The following is an 18803-nucleotide window of genomic DNA, read 5'->3' on the forward strand; positions in this document are numbered from 1 at the left end:
TACTTGAAAAGTAAACAAAGAAGAATTGTTTTATGAAAGTGTATGCTAATCAAGTTTATTTCTGTTCAATATAGACAATATGATACCTTACGGCAGGCGGATAGAATCTCAGTGTCTCACTGAATACCCAGTCCAGGTAGTCAACCTTCAATACATTGTCATATGTTGGCAGTTCCTGAAAATATTCATTATGACAATACTACTGTGTCATACTAAACCTTCGGAGAGAGTGCAACCTTTCAACAGTGATTTCTCATAATGCTAACCGAAATACAACGCATGCATATTCCAAAATTTCGAAAAATGAATTAATATCAACTCCTACTTTTCCTAGAATCGAGTCAACTTCGTCAATAAGCTTTTCCTGAATTTCTGGATTGGTCGCCAAGCTGTAGGCCATAAATGTCATGGTGCTGGCTGTTGTGTCAAAACCCGCGAGGAGAAAGAGTATTGAATTTCCAGTCACTTCATCCTCAGTCAAACCTGATAATAGAGATAAAAAACCACAATAACGAAATCTATTTAAACTGAATGACGTATCATTGAAACTTTGGAGAGAGAGAGAGAGAGAGAGAGAGAGAGAGAGAGAGAGAGAGAGAGAGTTTTAAGGCACATTCGAGAATTTTTCACTCATTCAGAAATGGCAATAGCTCTATGCAAAATGTTTCAAAAACTAGACATATGCATGATACTAAGGGCCGTAATAAAGATGAAGTCCATTTACTGTGTCAGTGCCTACTGTTTTAAAGGTCATATCTGAAAGATCCTGAGCGTCAATCCATTTCACGAAGGAACAGTCACTGTATATGATACACGTCTTACGTATAAAAGAGTTTGTACAAAGCGAACTCCCTAACCTCTAGGATAGATAGATAGATAGAGAGAGGTATAGGTTACCTCGTTTTTTCCATTTTTGGGGGTCTCCTTCGTAGCTGTGTTCATCCTCTATCTCGTTTTTATCCGTGTCCTTGTGGGCATTTAGCATCAGTTGAAGCAAATCTTTTCTATTCTGTTTGACAATGAGTAGAACATAATATATTTGCATGGTGATATCCATTAAAGATTGTTAAATTCAATGTTAGTTACAATCTTCTTCTGTAACTTTATTTTTGTTGTCTTTATTCATTATTTAGGCATAAGATCTTGTAGCGCTACAGTTTGTCTTCTGTACCTTATCTCCTTCATCTCGCATTTCGATGGCCTGATGGACTGCCGATTTGAAAAAGTTCATGACTTTTCGGTTATTCAGCGGTGATATGTTGAAGTAGTTCAATACCACGTCCAGTTTCGGAAATATTACTAAAGGAATATTTCAAACAAAAGGATGAAAATGTTTGTGATCTATCTTTTTCTCATTACATTTTTATTTAAGTAGAAAACTGATATGAACTTCTAATTTTCTTTACGTGATTATAAATGCATGATATCTCTATTATGGTGCGTTAAACGTTGCTATATTCGATAATCTTGTGATGTATGTTCTATCACAAGATATTGAACATACATCACAAGATATAGAATATACATCACAAGATATTGAACATACATCACGAGATATAGAATATACATCACAAGATATTGAACATACATCACAAGATATAGAACATACATCACAAGATATTGAACATACATCATAAGATATAGAATATACATCACAAGATATTGAACATACATCACGAGATATAGAACATACATCACAAGATATTGAACATACATCACAAGATATAGAACATACATCATAAGATATTGAACATACATCATAAGATATTGAACATACATCATAAGATATTGAACATACATCATAAGATATTGAACATACATCACAAGATATTGAACATACATCATAAGATATTGAACATACATGATAAGATTATCGAATATAGCAACGTATTACACGCCATACTCTATCATCTTTGTAAAATTCAATTGCACTCACTTATACAAAACATGAGAAGGTTAAAATTAAATTTGAACAGTTCTTTGGCGTATTTCACAAATGTACTGTCCGGGTTTGTTTGAGAATCAGTGTCCATCCCAAACCCAAGTGAAGCTATAACATCCATGGTGTATCTACCGAACACCCTGTAAATAAACAACAGCATTGTACGTGAAGTGTATATTTATAGTGGTAACAAACAACAACATTGTACGTGAAGTGTATATCTATAGTGGTAACTTGGTTGTCTTTCATACATAACATTTATTTCGTAGAATGCAATAAAGTATGATTAGACATATAACAGAAATGAACATGCTTTATAGATTCTGAACTACATATATCTATTCTACTCACTCTTTAAATTCAACAGTGTTTCCTTCGTCGGCCTCTTTTTTCAAAATCTGCAATAACGACTCGTACTTCTTTCTTAAAAGAGGATCCATCTACAAAATATTAAATCTTTACATAGTAATCGTTACTTTTGGACAAACCGGTGTGTTCGAAAAAATGTTACTATTTGAATGGTGAAGATAACGGACAGTGATCAATCTCATAACTCCTAAAAGGAATACGAAATAAAGAGTTGGGCAAACGGGCTCTTGGATATACCAGAGGTGGGATCAGGTGCCTCGGAGGAGTAAGCATCCCCTGTCGACTGGTCACACCCACTGTGAACCCTATATCTTGATCAGGTCAACAGGTAAATGAGACATTTGTTTCGTTGAAATGAGGGCGTTTCACATTGGTGTTGTTTCGGATATAGTGCATAGTTATAAACAAATTCATGTTCAGTTTACTTTTCTCATTTTTCCACTTGAAAACGTCGGGAGAAGTGTGTTTCTCATAAATCTCCAGTGATCATCTTCTACAATGGTTAAACCATGTTGCAATTCACTTTTATTTTTAGAAAATTCCTGAAAATATATAGCATGAAAAAGGATGAACAATAACAAACAGTTGTCACTCTCATAAAAGATCTGTAAAGAATACAAAATTGATATTAGAGCAAACACTGATCTTTGGAAATACAAAGTTGGGATTAAGTGCCTAAGAGATGTAAGGACACACTCAATCCGAGCCCTTCAAATTGTCTTCTGTATTCAAAATCAGTATCTAAATCTTTAGTTTCTGCTATATTTATATTGAACTGAATTGAAAATCAAAGTGGTAAGAGGTATGTGATGAAACATGACATAAATATCTGAGAAGTTTCAACATAGTCATGTATAAAAACGAATCGTCTGCGCTAAGAATTGATTACCATATGTTTGGCTTTGTAAAACATATTTTCATTAAAACTTTCTGAAAGAATTTTGAAATTGTACATATGCTTTCTCTCTCAGAAATTAATCAGCATTATACATGAGGTAAACTTTGCAATTAGGCCCAAAAGAAGGACAGCCCCCAGCCGAGTCCTTATACATTCAGTATTTAGTGAATTCAAACAATTGGTGGCTTACATATCTGTTTGGAGCCTTGGAAAAATCTTTCACTAAAACGGTCTTTATGATATCAGGATCTGCTATCGTAAGTGATGGCGCACCTCCAAAATAGAGTCTAAAATGAAAGAGATGGAGAAATACTCAGAACCATTTTATCCCCTCTCCCCCAGAGCTGCACCCGATATTGGGAAATGTTTGGATCGCGTGTACTATACTTCAAATATAATGCACACGATCCAAACATTTCGCTTTAAAACCGGAGCGTGTCCGTCAAGTGTCTGTAACCGTGCTCAGCGTGAATTTGTCGATATTTTCTTTAATTCATAGTGCTGTTGAAATAAAGTTTAGATATGAAGGAGGACATACCCAAAAACTTTACCGTAGGTCTTGACCAGTTTAACGTCTAGATCAGGCAATCCCTATCATGAAAAAAAGTCGTATATTAGTATAATTATATTATTAAAGGAAAAAGCCCACACCAGATTTAAATGCATGGAATAAGCTTGATGGATCTAAGAGAGAGAGAGAGAGAGAGAGAGAGAGAGAGAGAGAGAGAGAGAGAGAGATGCATGGATATTGTAATTGTTAGACTATATACAATTTTAAAAGAACATTGCGAGCAGCTGCGGAATGAAAACGAGTTTTGTTATCCCTGGGTTATTTGTATTATACGCAGGAGATCGTTATCCCTGGGTTATTTGTATTATACGCAGGAGATCGTTGTTTAAGCATGTTCCTTTTACCTGTGTTTATTGTTCATAATTGCATATTTCGATCCCCCTTTCAATAAACGTTTTAGAGAGTACCTTGGTTTTTTATAGGGACAGAGAAGTCCACATCGCAAAAGCCATATGAGAAGTTTAGCTCAAATTTGACTTCTTCTATTTTTTTTTTTTTTTTTTTTTTTTTACAAAATTATAATGGCAGCACTCTATTGTAACACGACCTTTCTTCATAAACAATAACACTGTGTTTGCTATCGAAAATGGAAGATTTTACACTTCTAGAATTAAAAACATAGAACATCAAGAGAAGTTGAACTAACAAAATTTGTACATTATACTTGCACCCTATACGTCAATTTCGAAATATTATTTGTAAATTATCATGAGTGCAACATAAAAACCGACGAGGCATGGCTCAATTTAGAAAACTACGCAACAATATGTGTGTGGCTTCCATAAGGAAATCGCATATTTATTTATTCTATGTATATATCCATATTTTTATGTTTGTGTTGCAAACTGTTTTCAGTGCTGCATGCGCATCTTAATATAGCTAGTCCCTGTGTATATATACTACTCAAAATTTGATAAGGATCACTAGGTTATATGTGTGTAATTTACCACTAACATAACAAAAGACATAAATTTGACTCAGAAACGTGTTTACTCAGGTTATGAATGAAAATTCATGAACGGCATGAACTTTTATCAATACGGAATGCTTGAAATCTGATAACAACACCAAAAGGCATTTCATTACAAAAAGTTAACAGCAAACCAGAGAAAGAATTACACAGTTTTTGGGGATAGTCCATCATTACACTTAGTCGATAAAGTATCAATACCGGGTATGGCCTCCCCTTGCATCAATGACGGCTTGACAACGTCGAGCCATGCTATCAATAAGCACGCGGATGTTTCCAATGGGAAGGTTGTTCCAATCTTCCACGAGGGCGTTTCCGAGCTATGCCAAAGTCGTGGGTTGTGCTCTACGGCGTGAAAGGGCAACCTGCAGCATGTTCCATACATGCTCAATCGGGTTCAAGTCCGGCGAGTGCGCTGGTCAGTCCATACGGACAATTGTCTCCTGCTGAAGGTACTGCTCCACCACCCTGGCGCGATGAGGACGGGCGTTATCATCCATCAGGATGAACTCAGGGCCAACAGCACCAGCGTAGGGTCTGACGTAAACATCGAGGATCTCATCCCGGTACCGCACCCCCGTCATTGTTCCTCTCTCCAGGACATGAAGATATGTTCTTCCATCCCTGCTGATTCCACCCCAGACCATGATGGAACCACCACCATAACGGTCATGTTCACTGATGTTGGCATCATGGAAACGTTCACGTTGTCGTCGCCACACTCGGTGCCTCCTGTCTGTAAAGTCCAAACAATACCTGGACTCATCGGTGAACAGAACTTGAACCCAATCGTTCTGTGTCCAAGTGACATGATCTTCAGCCCAGTCCAATCGCTCCCGCCGGTGTCGAACAGTCAGAGGGACTCGAACACATGCCCTTCTCGAGTTGAGACCTGTATTGTGAAGCCGATTCCGTATCGTCTGAGTGGACACATTCACCCCCGAGGCGTTCAGGAGGTCGTTACGTAGGCTGGTTGCTGCCCAGAAGGGATGGCGTCGTGCCTGAAGAGCCACAGAATGGTCTTGGCGTTGGGTTGTCGACCTCTGACGACCACCCCCATGTCGGTGTGCTGCTGTACCAAAAGTTTGCTGTCGGTTCCAGGCCCTGTTTACAACGCTCTGACTGACGTTTAGTGCATTTGCAACGTCACGTTGTGAATAGCCAGCGTCAAGCATTCCAATACATCTGCCCAGTTGTTCTGTCGTCAGGCGACGCCTTACACGTTGAGGGGGCATTGTGTTGATAAACGTAGTGTAAACACTCAAGTGAGTTTGAAATTTTAGAAAGAATCAGACACCGATGCCTGAGTGAAAATCGTGCAATGGTAGCAAAAGCATAAACTGTGATGAGAAACGCATTTCCCATGGCATGAAATGCACGTGCAAGTTTGTTGAAGACGTTTTTGATTTCACTTGGACACAATATTGCCAGTTATGCAGTTATTAATTTTTTAAACATAAAAATATCTATGATCCTTATCAAATTTTGAGTAGTATATATGCATGACTTGTGATGTCTGTATACATGTATGCGTCCTGTTTTATTTCAAATTTCTGTTTTTATGTCTATGCATGCAATTATATATCATTAGTGCTTTGTGTTTTTTTTTAATGCTATATAGTCGGTTAAAGAGCTCTTAGCTCATGTTTATTGTTTACCTGTATATAGTTCCGACTTCAAATAAAAATTACTCACTTACTTACTTACGAGATGATCATACGCACAAAATGTCAAAAAACTTACTTACTCAGCACAATTCAGCTAAATGGTGGAAAACAATCAATACTCTTACAAATAAAACTTCTTCTCATACTGGCATTCCTCCCATAAACTATAATGGTATTACATACGACAACGACTTTGAAAAGGCTACAATATTCAATCATTTCTTCTCCAAACAGTCTCAAGTAGACGAATCATCGTCGAGTTTACCTCATCATTCTGACTCTAATCCAAACAAAAACTATATGTGTAATATACAGATCTCCAGAGCTGAGATAGAAGATATCCTTTGTTCCTTAGACACAAGCAAAGCCATAGGTCCAGACCTCATTAACCCAAGAATACTATAAGAAGCTTCTAGAATTTTGAGCTATCCCTTAGCAATAATTTTCAACAAATCAATAACCTCTTCTGTCTATCCAGATTTGTGGAAAAAAGCAAATGTTATTCCAATTCATAAAAAAACCAAATCCTGTGCAAGAATCAGTCGGGTTTTATTAAAGGCGATTCCACTTTGAATCAACTTTTGGATATTTCTAACGATATTGGTAAAGCTATTGACCAGGGAAAAGAAGTAAGAGCAGTATTTTGCGATATCAGTAAAGCATTCGATAGGGTCTGGCATCGGGGATTAATATTCAAATTACATCAGACAGGTTTCTCAGGTAAAGTTTTATCTTGGTTAGAAGACTATATATCCAATAGAAGACAAAGAGTAGTTATCAACTCCAAAACATCAAAATTGTAAATGGGTTAAAATTAATGCTGGAGTTCCACAAGGTTCAGTTTTAGGACCTCTACTATTTCTCATTTACATTAATGACATTGTCCTTGACATAAAATGTAACATTAGATTATTTGTTGACGATACTACTCTATATATTGTCGTTGACAACCCGCAAAGAGCTAGTGATACCCTTAACTGCGATCTTCAAAAGATTCATTTGTGGTCTAGGAAATGGCTCGTTAACTTCAATCCCTCTAAAACAGAATCATTAATAATAAGCAACAAACGTACACAAACTACTCATCCGGACTTGTTCTTTAACAATTGTGTCATAAAAATTGTTGAATGTCATGGTCATTTCATGTTCATACAGTTCTTTCCAAAGCTTCAGTTAGATTAAATATGCTACGGAAAATTTGTCATATATTAGATAGGAAATCATTAGAGAAGTTTTATTTTTCTTTTATCAGACCTATTCTTGAATATGCTGACGTAATATGGGATAATATTTCTACTGGACTTGGTCATAAAATCGAACATCTTAATCAAGAGGCAGCCAGAATCATAACTGGGGGTACAAAACTTACAAATATACTTAATCTTTATAAAGAATTGGGTTGGGAACTACTTGAAAGTAGAAGGAAAAAACATAAAATTATCCAATTTCACAAAATGGTCCACGGCCTAGTTCCCGAGTACTTATGTAATCTTGTTCCTCCCAAAATATATGAATCTCACTCGCATAACACAAGACAAGCTGACAATATTTTACAAACCAAATGTAAAACCACGTAATACAAAAATTCATTTCTGCCCAGTAATATATCTCTGTGGAATAGTCTTCCTGACGATGTGAAAAACAACCCCTCAATATCAAATCTCAAAAGGCAGTTGAACATAAATATTAAATCCCCTCCGCCATACTTTCTCATAGGTTCACGACAAGCTCAGATTTTACATGCACGTCTACGAATGAATTCCAGTTGATTAAAGTATTATTCATTCACAAAAATATTGTCGACAGTCCTCTATGCTTATGTGGTGAAGTAGAAGACAGCAAACATTATCTCTTAGAATGCCCATTGTACCATCAACTCAGGGCCAGGTATATTTTAAATCTAACACAATTGTGTAACATTAACACAAATACTCTGCTTTTTGGAAATTCACACTTATTAGTATCTGAAAACATAACTATATTTCAATCAGTACATAAATTTATTATTCAAAGTAAAAGATTTGCTGTACCCTATAAAACCTAATATCTGCAATACTTTCGCTTGCATTCTAATATTTGCCTTTTGTATATATTCTAAATGATGTTGAAATATTCACACAACCCCATCACACATTATCATCACCATTGTTTTATCATTATTTTGTATGTACATGTAAATGACGAATCGCATATGTATGTTATTGCCATAACCATAACACGATTCTGATTTCTTAATGTAAAATAGGAGACGGATTTATATAAGTGCTAGCACTTGTTTCCGAATCCTGTTAATTTTGCATCTGTTTGTATGTTTCATGTAATGCTTCATTTAATAAATATAGTTTAAACCAAATACAGATAATGTATTTTGTTTTTTACAAACCTTTAAAACAGAAACATTGTAATTATGTTTCTTATCTACATATTTTTCGCACCATCATCAAAATGCAGATAATGTATTTTTGGAAAAAAACTGAGAGAATGATGACATTATAATTGCATTTATTATTTATATGTTTTTCGCACCATCGTTACTGAATGAATCTTCAAAACGCTTCCTCGTATGAAAACGTGAAGTGAAAGGTGAAAATAATGAACAGTGATCAATGTCATAACTCGTATAAGGAATACAAAATAGAGAGTTGGGTAAACACGGACCCTTGGATATACCGGAGGTGGGATCAGGTACCTAGGAGGAGTAAGCATCCCGTCGACCGGTCACACCCACTGTGACCCCCCCCCCCCTTTCTGAATGCAAATATATTCCTATTTATTTCCTGATAAATGTCTATGTATTTATTCATTTTTCGTTTAGTTTTATTTTGGCATAGTTTAGTCAATGCTGTACTGTCAGATTGAGTAAGACTTTCTACTACGCATCAGATGGAGTTGATTTTCTTATGCGCATTAGATTTAGTCGATATGTTTGTAACGCTGAATTTCATTTTTCATTAAGCATTGTCCAATAGTCATAATTCACCTTTAATGGTTCTTTGAAGATCTACCAAGCTTGTATCAGCTGCATCTTGTGGTATATATAAGAATCCCAATAACGTTTTGTTTTACTTTACTATATTTTGGTATATGACATTCATGCAATGTTTATACTTTAATGTATTTTTGCAATTAAAGTTGTCTGAGTATATTTCCAGAATTTGTTTGTAAGTTCAAAGGTTAATTCACTGCAGAACATATTTTCTATTATAAATGTATGTTGCATTATTGCTAACTGATTGTCAAAGGTTTATGAAATAGAAAGTGTACAATTGTGTTTTTTGTCTAATTTCTTTGTTACTTGTTTTGCTTATATAGTTCAATGCCTCATCAATTTCCATAAAAAAATCATAAAGCCGAATTACGTCTTATTCCTTGCTGCTCGGTTACATATATCCTAAAAATTTAAAATAATAATAACAAAAAAGTAATGCAGTAAGTCGCAATACTTTGCAATATACATAGGTATTAACCTATGATAAATGTTACGAGTTTTTGAAACATACCACTTTCGTAATTTCCTTCATCGCTCCAACGTAAGGGAGATAATTAGGAGAAGGAACTCCAAGACGACGCCATAGTCCAAACTTCCATCTCAAGTATCTGAAGAAGAATGTTGATTTAGACAACAATTACTATTATTAGTAATCAACAATGCACGGATCGTAATATGTATACACGGAAAGATATGGACACAAGAAAAAAAGCTTCTTCTAACTCCGCTCCCGGTGCATATCGACTTATGCAGGGTAATGGTTACATTGTATTAATTGATGGAGATCCAGAGAAGAAGAAGAAGAAGAAGAAGAAGAAGAGAGAGAGAGAGAGAGAGAGAGAGAGAGAGAGAGAGAGAGAGTAAGTACAACATCACATTGATACACTGTACTGATAACTCACACATAAGCAACATGAAATGGAACAGAGCAAGAGCTTTATATGAATTTAAAATCATAAAATACATGTAGTTACAAACATAGCTTTTACGATCACATACTACATAACAGTATACTTGTCAGCAAATTTAACACGAATAGTTCTTTCTGTACATGGTTAAATCCCATTTTCCATGGCGGAACGGGGGGGGGGGGGGGGGGTACCTGTAAAGTGCGAAACAAAATCGAAACGAAATCTACTGAAACGAAACGAAATCTACCGAAACGAAACGAAACCTACCGAAACGAAACCCAACGAAACGAAACCCAACGAAACGAAACATACCGAAACGAAACGAAACAGATTGTATAACCGAACTCTTTTAATTATAATAATTAAAAATGGTATCTTGGGCCCCTGTGAAAGTTACCACATATAAATAAAATTCGCCTCCCCTTTGATGTAGGCTTTCGGCTTGACTGTTACACAGTTTTAAAAGCTGGAAAGGGGGGAGTAAGCACAAAGTACATATCCGTAGTTGATTAAATGCCATGTACAATTAGTTTCGGATCCATAAATTTCAGAACCGAGGGTTACAGTCTCAGAGATCTGGGGAAACACACTATACTAGGGGTGGGGTCGCCGACGTTGGATCCGCCTTTGGGCATAGATACATTGTTTGAAGAAGCTGGTGTCTGAGAAAATTGAAAGCAGGAAGAGCTTTTAACCTCTTATTTTATCTCTAACTGCTGAGGTGCGATTACTTTCAATAATGGAAAAACTCTATACATTTTGGGTGTTGCTAAGACGGGGAATTGAAAACGGGACGGAAAACAGAATTTTTTTTAATGCAATAATATTAGGAGGAGGTCGGCATTTTGTAAACTGAAAAGGCTTATGAACAAGGGAATTTTAAGCAGAAATCACAAAGAGAACGGGAGGACATATTTAGAATCCATCGTTTGATACACTACATACAAATACACAATATCCACATGTATACATATATTTGTCTTTAGAGCAAAAAATACTGAAACATGTATTTATGCCCAAAAGCGGATCCAACGCCGACGACCCCATCCCTCGTTTAGTGTGTTTCCCCAGACTTCTGACCTGTGAGACTGTAACCTTCCGTTCTGAAATTTATGGATCCGAAGCTAATGCACATGGTATCTATGTACTTTGTGCTTACCCTCCCCCCTTCCAACTTTTAAAACTTTGTATCAGTCAAGTCGAAAGCCTACATCAATGGGGAGGCGAATTTTATTTATATGTGTAAACTTTAACAGGGGCCTAAGATACCATTTTTAATTATAATATTTAAAAGAGTTCGATTATACAATCTGTTTCGTTTCGGTGGGTTTCGTTTCGACAGATTTCGTTTCGTTTCGGTAGATTTCGTTTCGTTTCGCAATTTACAGGTACCCCGGAACGGGGACGTTTATTTAAAAAACATATTTCATTTTTGAAACATACATGAGAGCTTGAACTTGCGACGCTTTATGCTTGCATACTTGATGAAGCCAGTTAGCGCTTTATGAAAAGTATGCCAGCGTGAAGCAAAGCCGTTCATACCCCGTGTTTTAAAACATGAAAGAGACTGATTTAAAAAAAGTGTCAAAAATGCTACTAATCTATCGTCTGTCTGTGGAAAAAATTTCTTCTAGCATTAAATTGTTCCCTTTTCGTTGTTTTTAATGAGTGGGTATATGTTTTTTAATTCATTGCATCTAGAAAAAAATCATACAACTAACATATGTGTTTTGTTTAATCAATATGCAAGATTATGGGCCCCTTTTCAATAAAAATCTTATCATAAAAATAGTTGTATAGATTTTGTAACGTGTGGATATTTCTGATTGCATTCTTTAAAACAATCAGACACTTTGATTTGTGTTCTACTTAAAACATAATGTAGGATGACAGGATATGGACATTAAATACTTCTAAATTTTAAGACATATATTTGAATATCATAACCCTCGTAAAAATATTGCAAGTCGATCACTACGCACACAAAAAAGAATCCACCAGAAGTTTTTCAAGATATCATTGCTAAAAAATTTTTGTAGATAATTTGCGATAAACAGGAAGTCCATCAATAAATTGTAGGTGAGAAAATCGTAAATTGTCGACATTTGTGATCGAACCCTTTGTATATCATACATGCAATAATATATGTTCAAACCAATATGTATTGAAATTGACTTCAAAAAGTACAATTTCAATCCTGTTTTCAAATCGCCAAAAAATGTTCCCGTCCGTACAACGATGTTTACTAGGGAGTCTGCGCTGAGTCAGTATCCGTTAATTGCATTGTGACGTCAAATGTTTTTGACTATAACGGATGAAATTCACGAATGCTGTATATATTTCATTTCTTGCCAATTCAATGTTCCACGGTTTTATCCATTCTTTCACCAGAGGGCGTGTTACACATGTAATGCGAGGAGCGCACGGAACTCTGGGTAGAGAATGCGGTTTTATCGTGTAGAAAATAGTTTGTACGGGTATGATATTAAGGTTAACAATGTATTTACGTATCTTTTATTGATATTTTGCTAAATCGAGTGGTATTTATGAACAGTGTTTTCAACTCATGCTAGAACTGCACGCGCCAGACGAGAACAGGCATTTGTCATTCTATTATCTTTTTTCACATGGGGCGTATTCTTCGCGGAGTATAAGGCTTTCGTTTCATATTTGATTTTTTTCTCCGCGAAAAACGCGCCCCACTTTGGATATTGACAAAAATTTGCAAAGAAACCCCCAAATATATTCATTAAGGGTTTGGGCAGTTAGAAATGCTACTAGGTAAGTCCATTGTCGATGTAAACAGTGCATTGTGACGTCATATCAACTGCGCTGTGTTCAAACCAATCAGTAACAAAACGTGCAAAAGTATGAGAAAGCTTGTCTGGAATTTAACAACGTTTGTGGTACTTTCCAAACTATTTATTTGTTTTACATACGGGGTTGTCCATGAAGAATACCACCACCGTGACGGCGACATTTTTGCAGAAGCATTACAGGTAATACTCATCATCTGATGAAAAGCAAACCACGTGACACAAAGGTGTAATCATTGGAGCGAGCTCGTCGCATCGCGACACGAACATCGTTCACATTCATTGCTATCATCTATTAGCATTGGTAAAGATATCGAAGGCAAAAAACATTGGAAATGTAAATATATTGTAAAGTAACAGAATATCCAATAATGTTTACTAGTAAAAATACAATAGAATGTGAACACGGTAAGTGTGGAAGGAAATTAGCGCCTTGCGTAGATTTAAGCCAAGATATGGTATAGACTAATTCTCTGCCTTTTTGTGAGACGCAACTTTAATCCGATTTCTGACTTAGTCCGGACTAAGCTTTCAAATGGTCGTATACCTTTTTGAGAAACAGGCCCCCGGAGATTTCGTACCCAGGAGAATTTGGCTACGTGTTCTCTTAAAGAAGTCCATCTGCCAAGTGTCCGATTCGCTTACTCTCATGAAAATAAGCGAATCAGACACTCGGCTTGTGAAGATGGAAGTCGTCCCGGGTACTACTTTTCCAGGAGAAGTTGTATCCTATCAATATCTGGGCACGGGTTCTCCTAGAGAAAAACTTTATCGTTTTGAAAACAGTAAGAGTTCTTGGTACGAGTTGTCTTGAATACAAGTTCTCCAGAAGTCGTCGAACTTTTAGTTATATATCCAGGGAGCACTTGTTATAGCGAACGCAATGCCCTCTGGCATAATAATGAGGCATAAAATGCCGAATGCAATATTTATAAGAAAGACAAAAGCGGAAGTATAGAAGAATCTCGATAAAATTAAGAATACCGGGTTGTAACATCTCAGTAAGAATTTAAAACTTAGCAAATACAAAAATGCCATATTTAAGGTGAGATGGAATTATATAAGTTGTCATATATTATGAACAAATATGTAAGAATGAAACAAGTAGAAAACGGAAATTTAATAATGTGACATAGAATTAAGGATGTCATGTAGCAAAATAAAATTTTTCTATATAAATTAAGATGTTATAAAGTAACATGAAATTAAAAACTGTCATGTAGCAAAATAAAATTTAGAATTAAGATGTTATAAATTAACATGAAATAAAAAAAACCCCTGTCATATTGTAAAATTTAGCTTAGAATTGAGAATACCAGAAGGATGCATGGAATTATGGCGTTAACTCCCTTTCATAGGTAAAGGTCGGATCTATCTACATTGTAAAAGGAAAGCAACGCCTCATGGAAAACACCACCTGTGGCAATGTGGTGGTTAGAAAATAAAGAAAGATTAATAAAGGATATGTAATGACAATTTGTGATTGGAATCTGAAAATGTATTGTCAGAAAATTCACCTTGCTGACAAATTTCTAGATCCACCCAATTACATTACTAGACTAGGCCTATATAAATATCGTCTAGATTTTCAAATTGCACAGGTAAAACACATAATACGTACAGGTAAACAGCAGGCAGTAGAAAAACGACGAGTAAAATCCAGCCATTGATGTCCACAATCCCCAGTATGTCCATGCTGTTCTTACAATGCTATGGTCTTATCCAGCCCCCCTATATAAACAAACCGCCTTTGACTCACAGCCGGTGGGCGGTAAATCTAGTACTCCCTACTGTCCCGGATTGCGATGTTTTATAGATTATATTAAAATTACACACATTAATTGTATGAATCAATTTGGACATAAAGATTGTTTCCAAGAAATATGAAGTTATTCTGTTCGCCGGTTTTAATATAATCTATAAAACATCGCAATCCGGGACAGTCGGGAGTCGGCAGTCAGCAGTACTAGATTTACCGCCCACCCTCACAACCCAAGAGATCTACGAAATGTCTATTTTAAGTTGTGACTTCGTCTAACACAGATGTTGAACCATATGATGTGTCAGTAAATGTAAATGTAACATTTAAAATGTTGTTCAGACGTGAAATGAGATGCAAATGCCTGGCTGATTTAAGTTGTCTTGAAATAATGTTCTTTTAACCCCTTGTTTTGACCTACTGATCTAACGTTAACGACTGTTGACGATGGCCAACCAGAAGTTTAATACAAGAGGCATTTAACCGTGTTCATTTTTAATCTCTGATTTATTTACTGTTGCCTGCGCAGATATGCTCAGTTTATCATCGTATCAAAATTATACAACATTCACATTTAAACACCTCATTAATAAAATATCTGTTAAAATTTTTTATACAACATTCACATTTAAATTCCTCATTTATAAAATATCTAGGCCTATATATAGGGGCCTATATAAAAAAATAAATAAAGAGTGAATATACAGAATAGGTCTAATGTCTATATAAGGTAATGTCGACACACATTACATAGATATTTTTCTCTGATGCGACTTATTTGGTAATGTAAACAAACATGCCGTACTTAGATATACCCCGCACATGTCAATATACTTCGCGTGATGCCGACAGTATCGGTTTAATATCTAGTACATATGTACGAAAGCCCACTGAGCTCATTTTCATTGCTGATTTTTTTTTCTCTGGCGTTATAATGCATAACATTCGCGAATGAACGCGTAATATTTGCGGTATAACGTGAACGATTACTATTCTATATCTAACTATAATTAGCTACTCGTAATTAGTGTAATGTACTATAGGACATACTTAAACATGGGCGTTGAAACCGGGTGGAGGGGTGTCTAAACCCCTCTACTTTTTCTTTTGCAAAACGTGCATTAATCCATGACTTGGGCATTTTCTCTACTCCGACTTAAGCTATCCCCCTCCCATTTTTCATTTCGCAATACGTTTACATTAATTAATCAACGAATTTAGTTTACATTCACTTTCTGATTTGCTTTCGATGTATGTATAAATGAATGCAGGTGTATCAAGCTTGGTGGATCTACATGGGTGGAGAGAGAGAGAGAGAGAGAGAGAGAGAGAGAGAGAGAGAGAGAGAGAGAGGAACAATGCACTCTTCAGTGAAATATGAATTTCGGTGTGTTTTCAATGTAAAATCCAATCGGTGTAATTATTATTCATATTGGATTATAAGACTCTCTAATGAGTAGCCATAAATTCCACACGAGGGTTGCACCCCCCACCCCTCAGAAAAAAAAAAGAAACCCCGGTAAAACCCGAGATTTTGCCGAAGGTTGTCATATTTTCCCTAGGTGTAGGATACATGTAGGCATGCGAGTGTTTGTGCTCTTTGTTTCCTTATTCTTTATCAATTTTCCATCTTTCTTCTGTGAATTGAAGAATTCGTGTTTGTTTTTTGTCATCCAGTTACACCCACGGCAATATTTACTATGTCACATACGTATACAAAGCAGGTCAACTTATAAAGGGGCGCAATTTATGATCATGGGAATTCGAACTATTGGAAGATCTGATCTCAAAGACTATAGAGACATTTTTAATGAGAACCTGCAGCATCTTATGCTGATGAATCTAAGATTAGCTTTCAATGTGTTCATTTAAGGATCATAATACTTAAGCTTGATCTTAATGTTGATATGATTAAGATGAACTTTTATATGCACGTTTCAGTTACCCGGGTGATTCCATCTCACCTGTATGAGATTCGGAATTCTAGAAAGAAAAAAGAAAAAACCAAAAAAAAAAAAAAAAAAAAAAACTAAAAAAAAAACAACAAAAAAACCCCAGCATATACTAACGACACAACATTATGTACCCTTTTCGCAGACGAGACGATTATTAGATTAAGACACCGTGCACTGCTTTTCCATATGGGTACGAGACAGGGGCGTCGGCAAGTATTTGACATTGGGGAGGCGAACTGGATCGAAAAAGGGGGTCTAACTAACATGTTGTGACTTAAATTCAGATTTCCACCCGAATCTTGATATTCTTTTCCTATTTTGTCAATGTCGTATAAGTCAAAATTCCAATCACCTGTAAGATGTTCATTGCTTTTGACCGGAAACTCTGAATTTGCGGACACTAGAAAACCGAATAACAATTTCGATCTTTTGCCTAAAAATAAGAGGAAAATTTAAAAAAAAATATTTTCACAAATATCGGGTTCAGTGTAATTGAACCGTTGATTTCAATACATATAATACATAAGATTTGTTTCCTTTTAAAATATCATAGAATAGATAAAATGTACTATTTTGATACTTCGTCATATTGTTTATTCAATTAATATAACTTTGGGCAGTATAGCCCATCTGTATTTAAATGTAACAATAAAATAAATGCAGATTTATCACTTAAGGAGTCTTAATGGGGGGGTAAACCCCTGATCAAGTGTTTCGCACGTCCAGTTTCTTGTATATATGTATACATACAGTGGGGTAGCTTCCTATGAAGCACGGAAGCATGTGCTTTCACATTGTTACGATAAAAAATTAAATAATTTAAAGTCAAGTTAAAATGAATATTAGATTATAAATAATATCAAAACAGAAATAAATATTTGGTCGAAAATGCTGAATGATGAAAAAAAGTGCAATAAAACTAATGGATAATCGTTTTTTTTTAAATTGAAGGAAGTTACGATGTCCTTACCCCATGTGCCTGTGTTTAAAATTAAAGAAAATGTGTATTGGAGACTTTGGAAATACCTTTCTTTATTTTCTAAAATGCACCAGCTTCTGGGGGGCTTCTCCCCCTTGGCCCCCATCAGGGCTTAGCCTTTCTGCTTCCATATTTATCTTCCCCAAGCTACCCCGCTGAGATATATATATATATATATATATATATATATATATATATATATTTCGGCCACCTTGAGCCCTATATCCTGGTCAGGTAAACGGAGTTATCCACAGTCAAAATCAGTGTGCCAAAAACGGCCTAACAATCGGTATGAAATACGTCAGACAGCTTTTGACCCAATGGTAGGTTGTATTGACGAACTAGATCGTTATAACGACCATTGAATTTGCGAAATGCTGACTTCAATGGAGACTGTTGAAACCCCTGTACCATCAACTTGTTTGTCAGTAGTTTACCTCGATTTAAAAACTGACTATACGCAGAACAATCTATTGCATATCGAATCAGTTGAGATATATATTGCTACATAAATATGGGAACCTTATTTCGAGCTCACAGGGATATTTCAAATCGAGATATGAATGGAAGTTATTATTGTGTGTTGTGAGCCCAACAACTGAAGTAATCTATATGAACTTGGCAATTTGTAATAGTATTTTTGAATGTATTTTTACGTTAGAGAGGAGTATTTAGGACATTGAAGGATAAAATGAAATTCATCTTCAATTTGTTGGGTGTCACAAACATCACATAATCTATGCTGCCTGCTCCCACCTTGGTATCTTCCAGTTTCAATATTTAAACAGTGCGAGGAAAGTCTAGTGAGAGAGATATGATTTTTTCTTCAAATTGTTGTGAATTGGTTTTGTTAAGTGTGGTTGGATTGTTCAGACGTCATGATGTACAAAGTGTATAAAAACATTTTGAAGAGTTTTTTATGAATGCATTACACTCTTATAAATGAGCCGTCCCATGCAAAAAGGGCCCTTATGGTA

At 35.7% G+C, this 18803-nt stretch overlaps 1 protein-coding gene across 1 annotated transcript in view; it reads right to left on the minus strand.

The window, feature by feature from the left end:
- The window catches only part of LOC125668693 (cytochrome P450 3A8-like), a 35481-nt gene that overhangs the window by 683 nt on the left and 15995 nt on the right, over positions 1-18803 (minus strand). Inside the window, exons 14-24 of the mRNA XM_048903039.1 lie at positions 18209-18219; positions 9918-10014; positions 3748-3800; positions 3400-3496; positions 2737-2853; positions 2294-2382; positions 1937-2082; positions 1172-1299; positions 898-1009; positions 326-483; positions 87-175 (exon numbers count right to left, since the gene is read on the minus strand). Of these exons, the coding sequence (XP_048758996.1) occupies positions 87-175; positions 326-483; positions 898-1009; positions 1172-1299; positions 1937-2082; positions 2294-2382; positions 2737-2853; positions 3400-3496; positions 3748-3800; positions 9918-10014; positions 18209-18219 (1097 nt within the window). The remainder of the gene's footprint in view (positions 1-86; positions 176-325; positions 484-897; positions 1010-1171; positions 1300-1936; positions 2083-2293; positions 2383-2736; positions 2854-3399; positions 3497-3747; positions 3801-9917; positions 10015-18208; positions 18220-18803) is intronic.

The sequence above is a fragment of the Ostrea edulis genome, chromosome 4 (assembly GCF_947568905.1).
Source record: "Ostrea edulis chromosome 4, xbOstEdul1.1, whole genome shotgun sequence".
Taxonomy (NCBI): domain Eukaryota; kingdom Metazoa; phylum Mollusca; class Bivalvia; order Ostreida; family Ostreidae; genus Ostrea; species Ostrea edulis.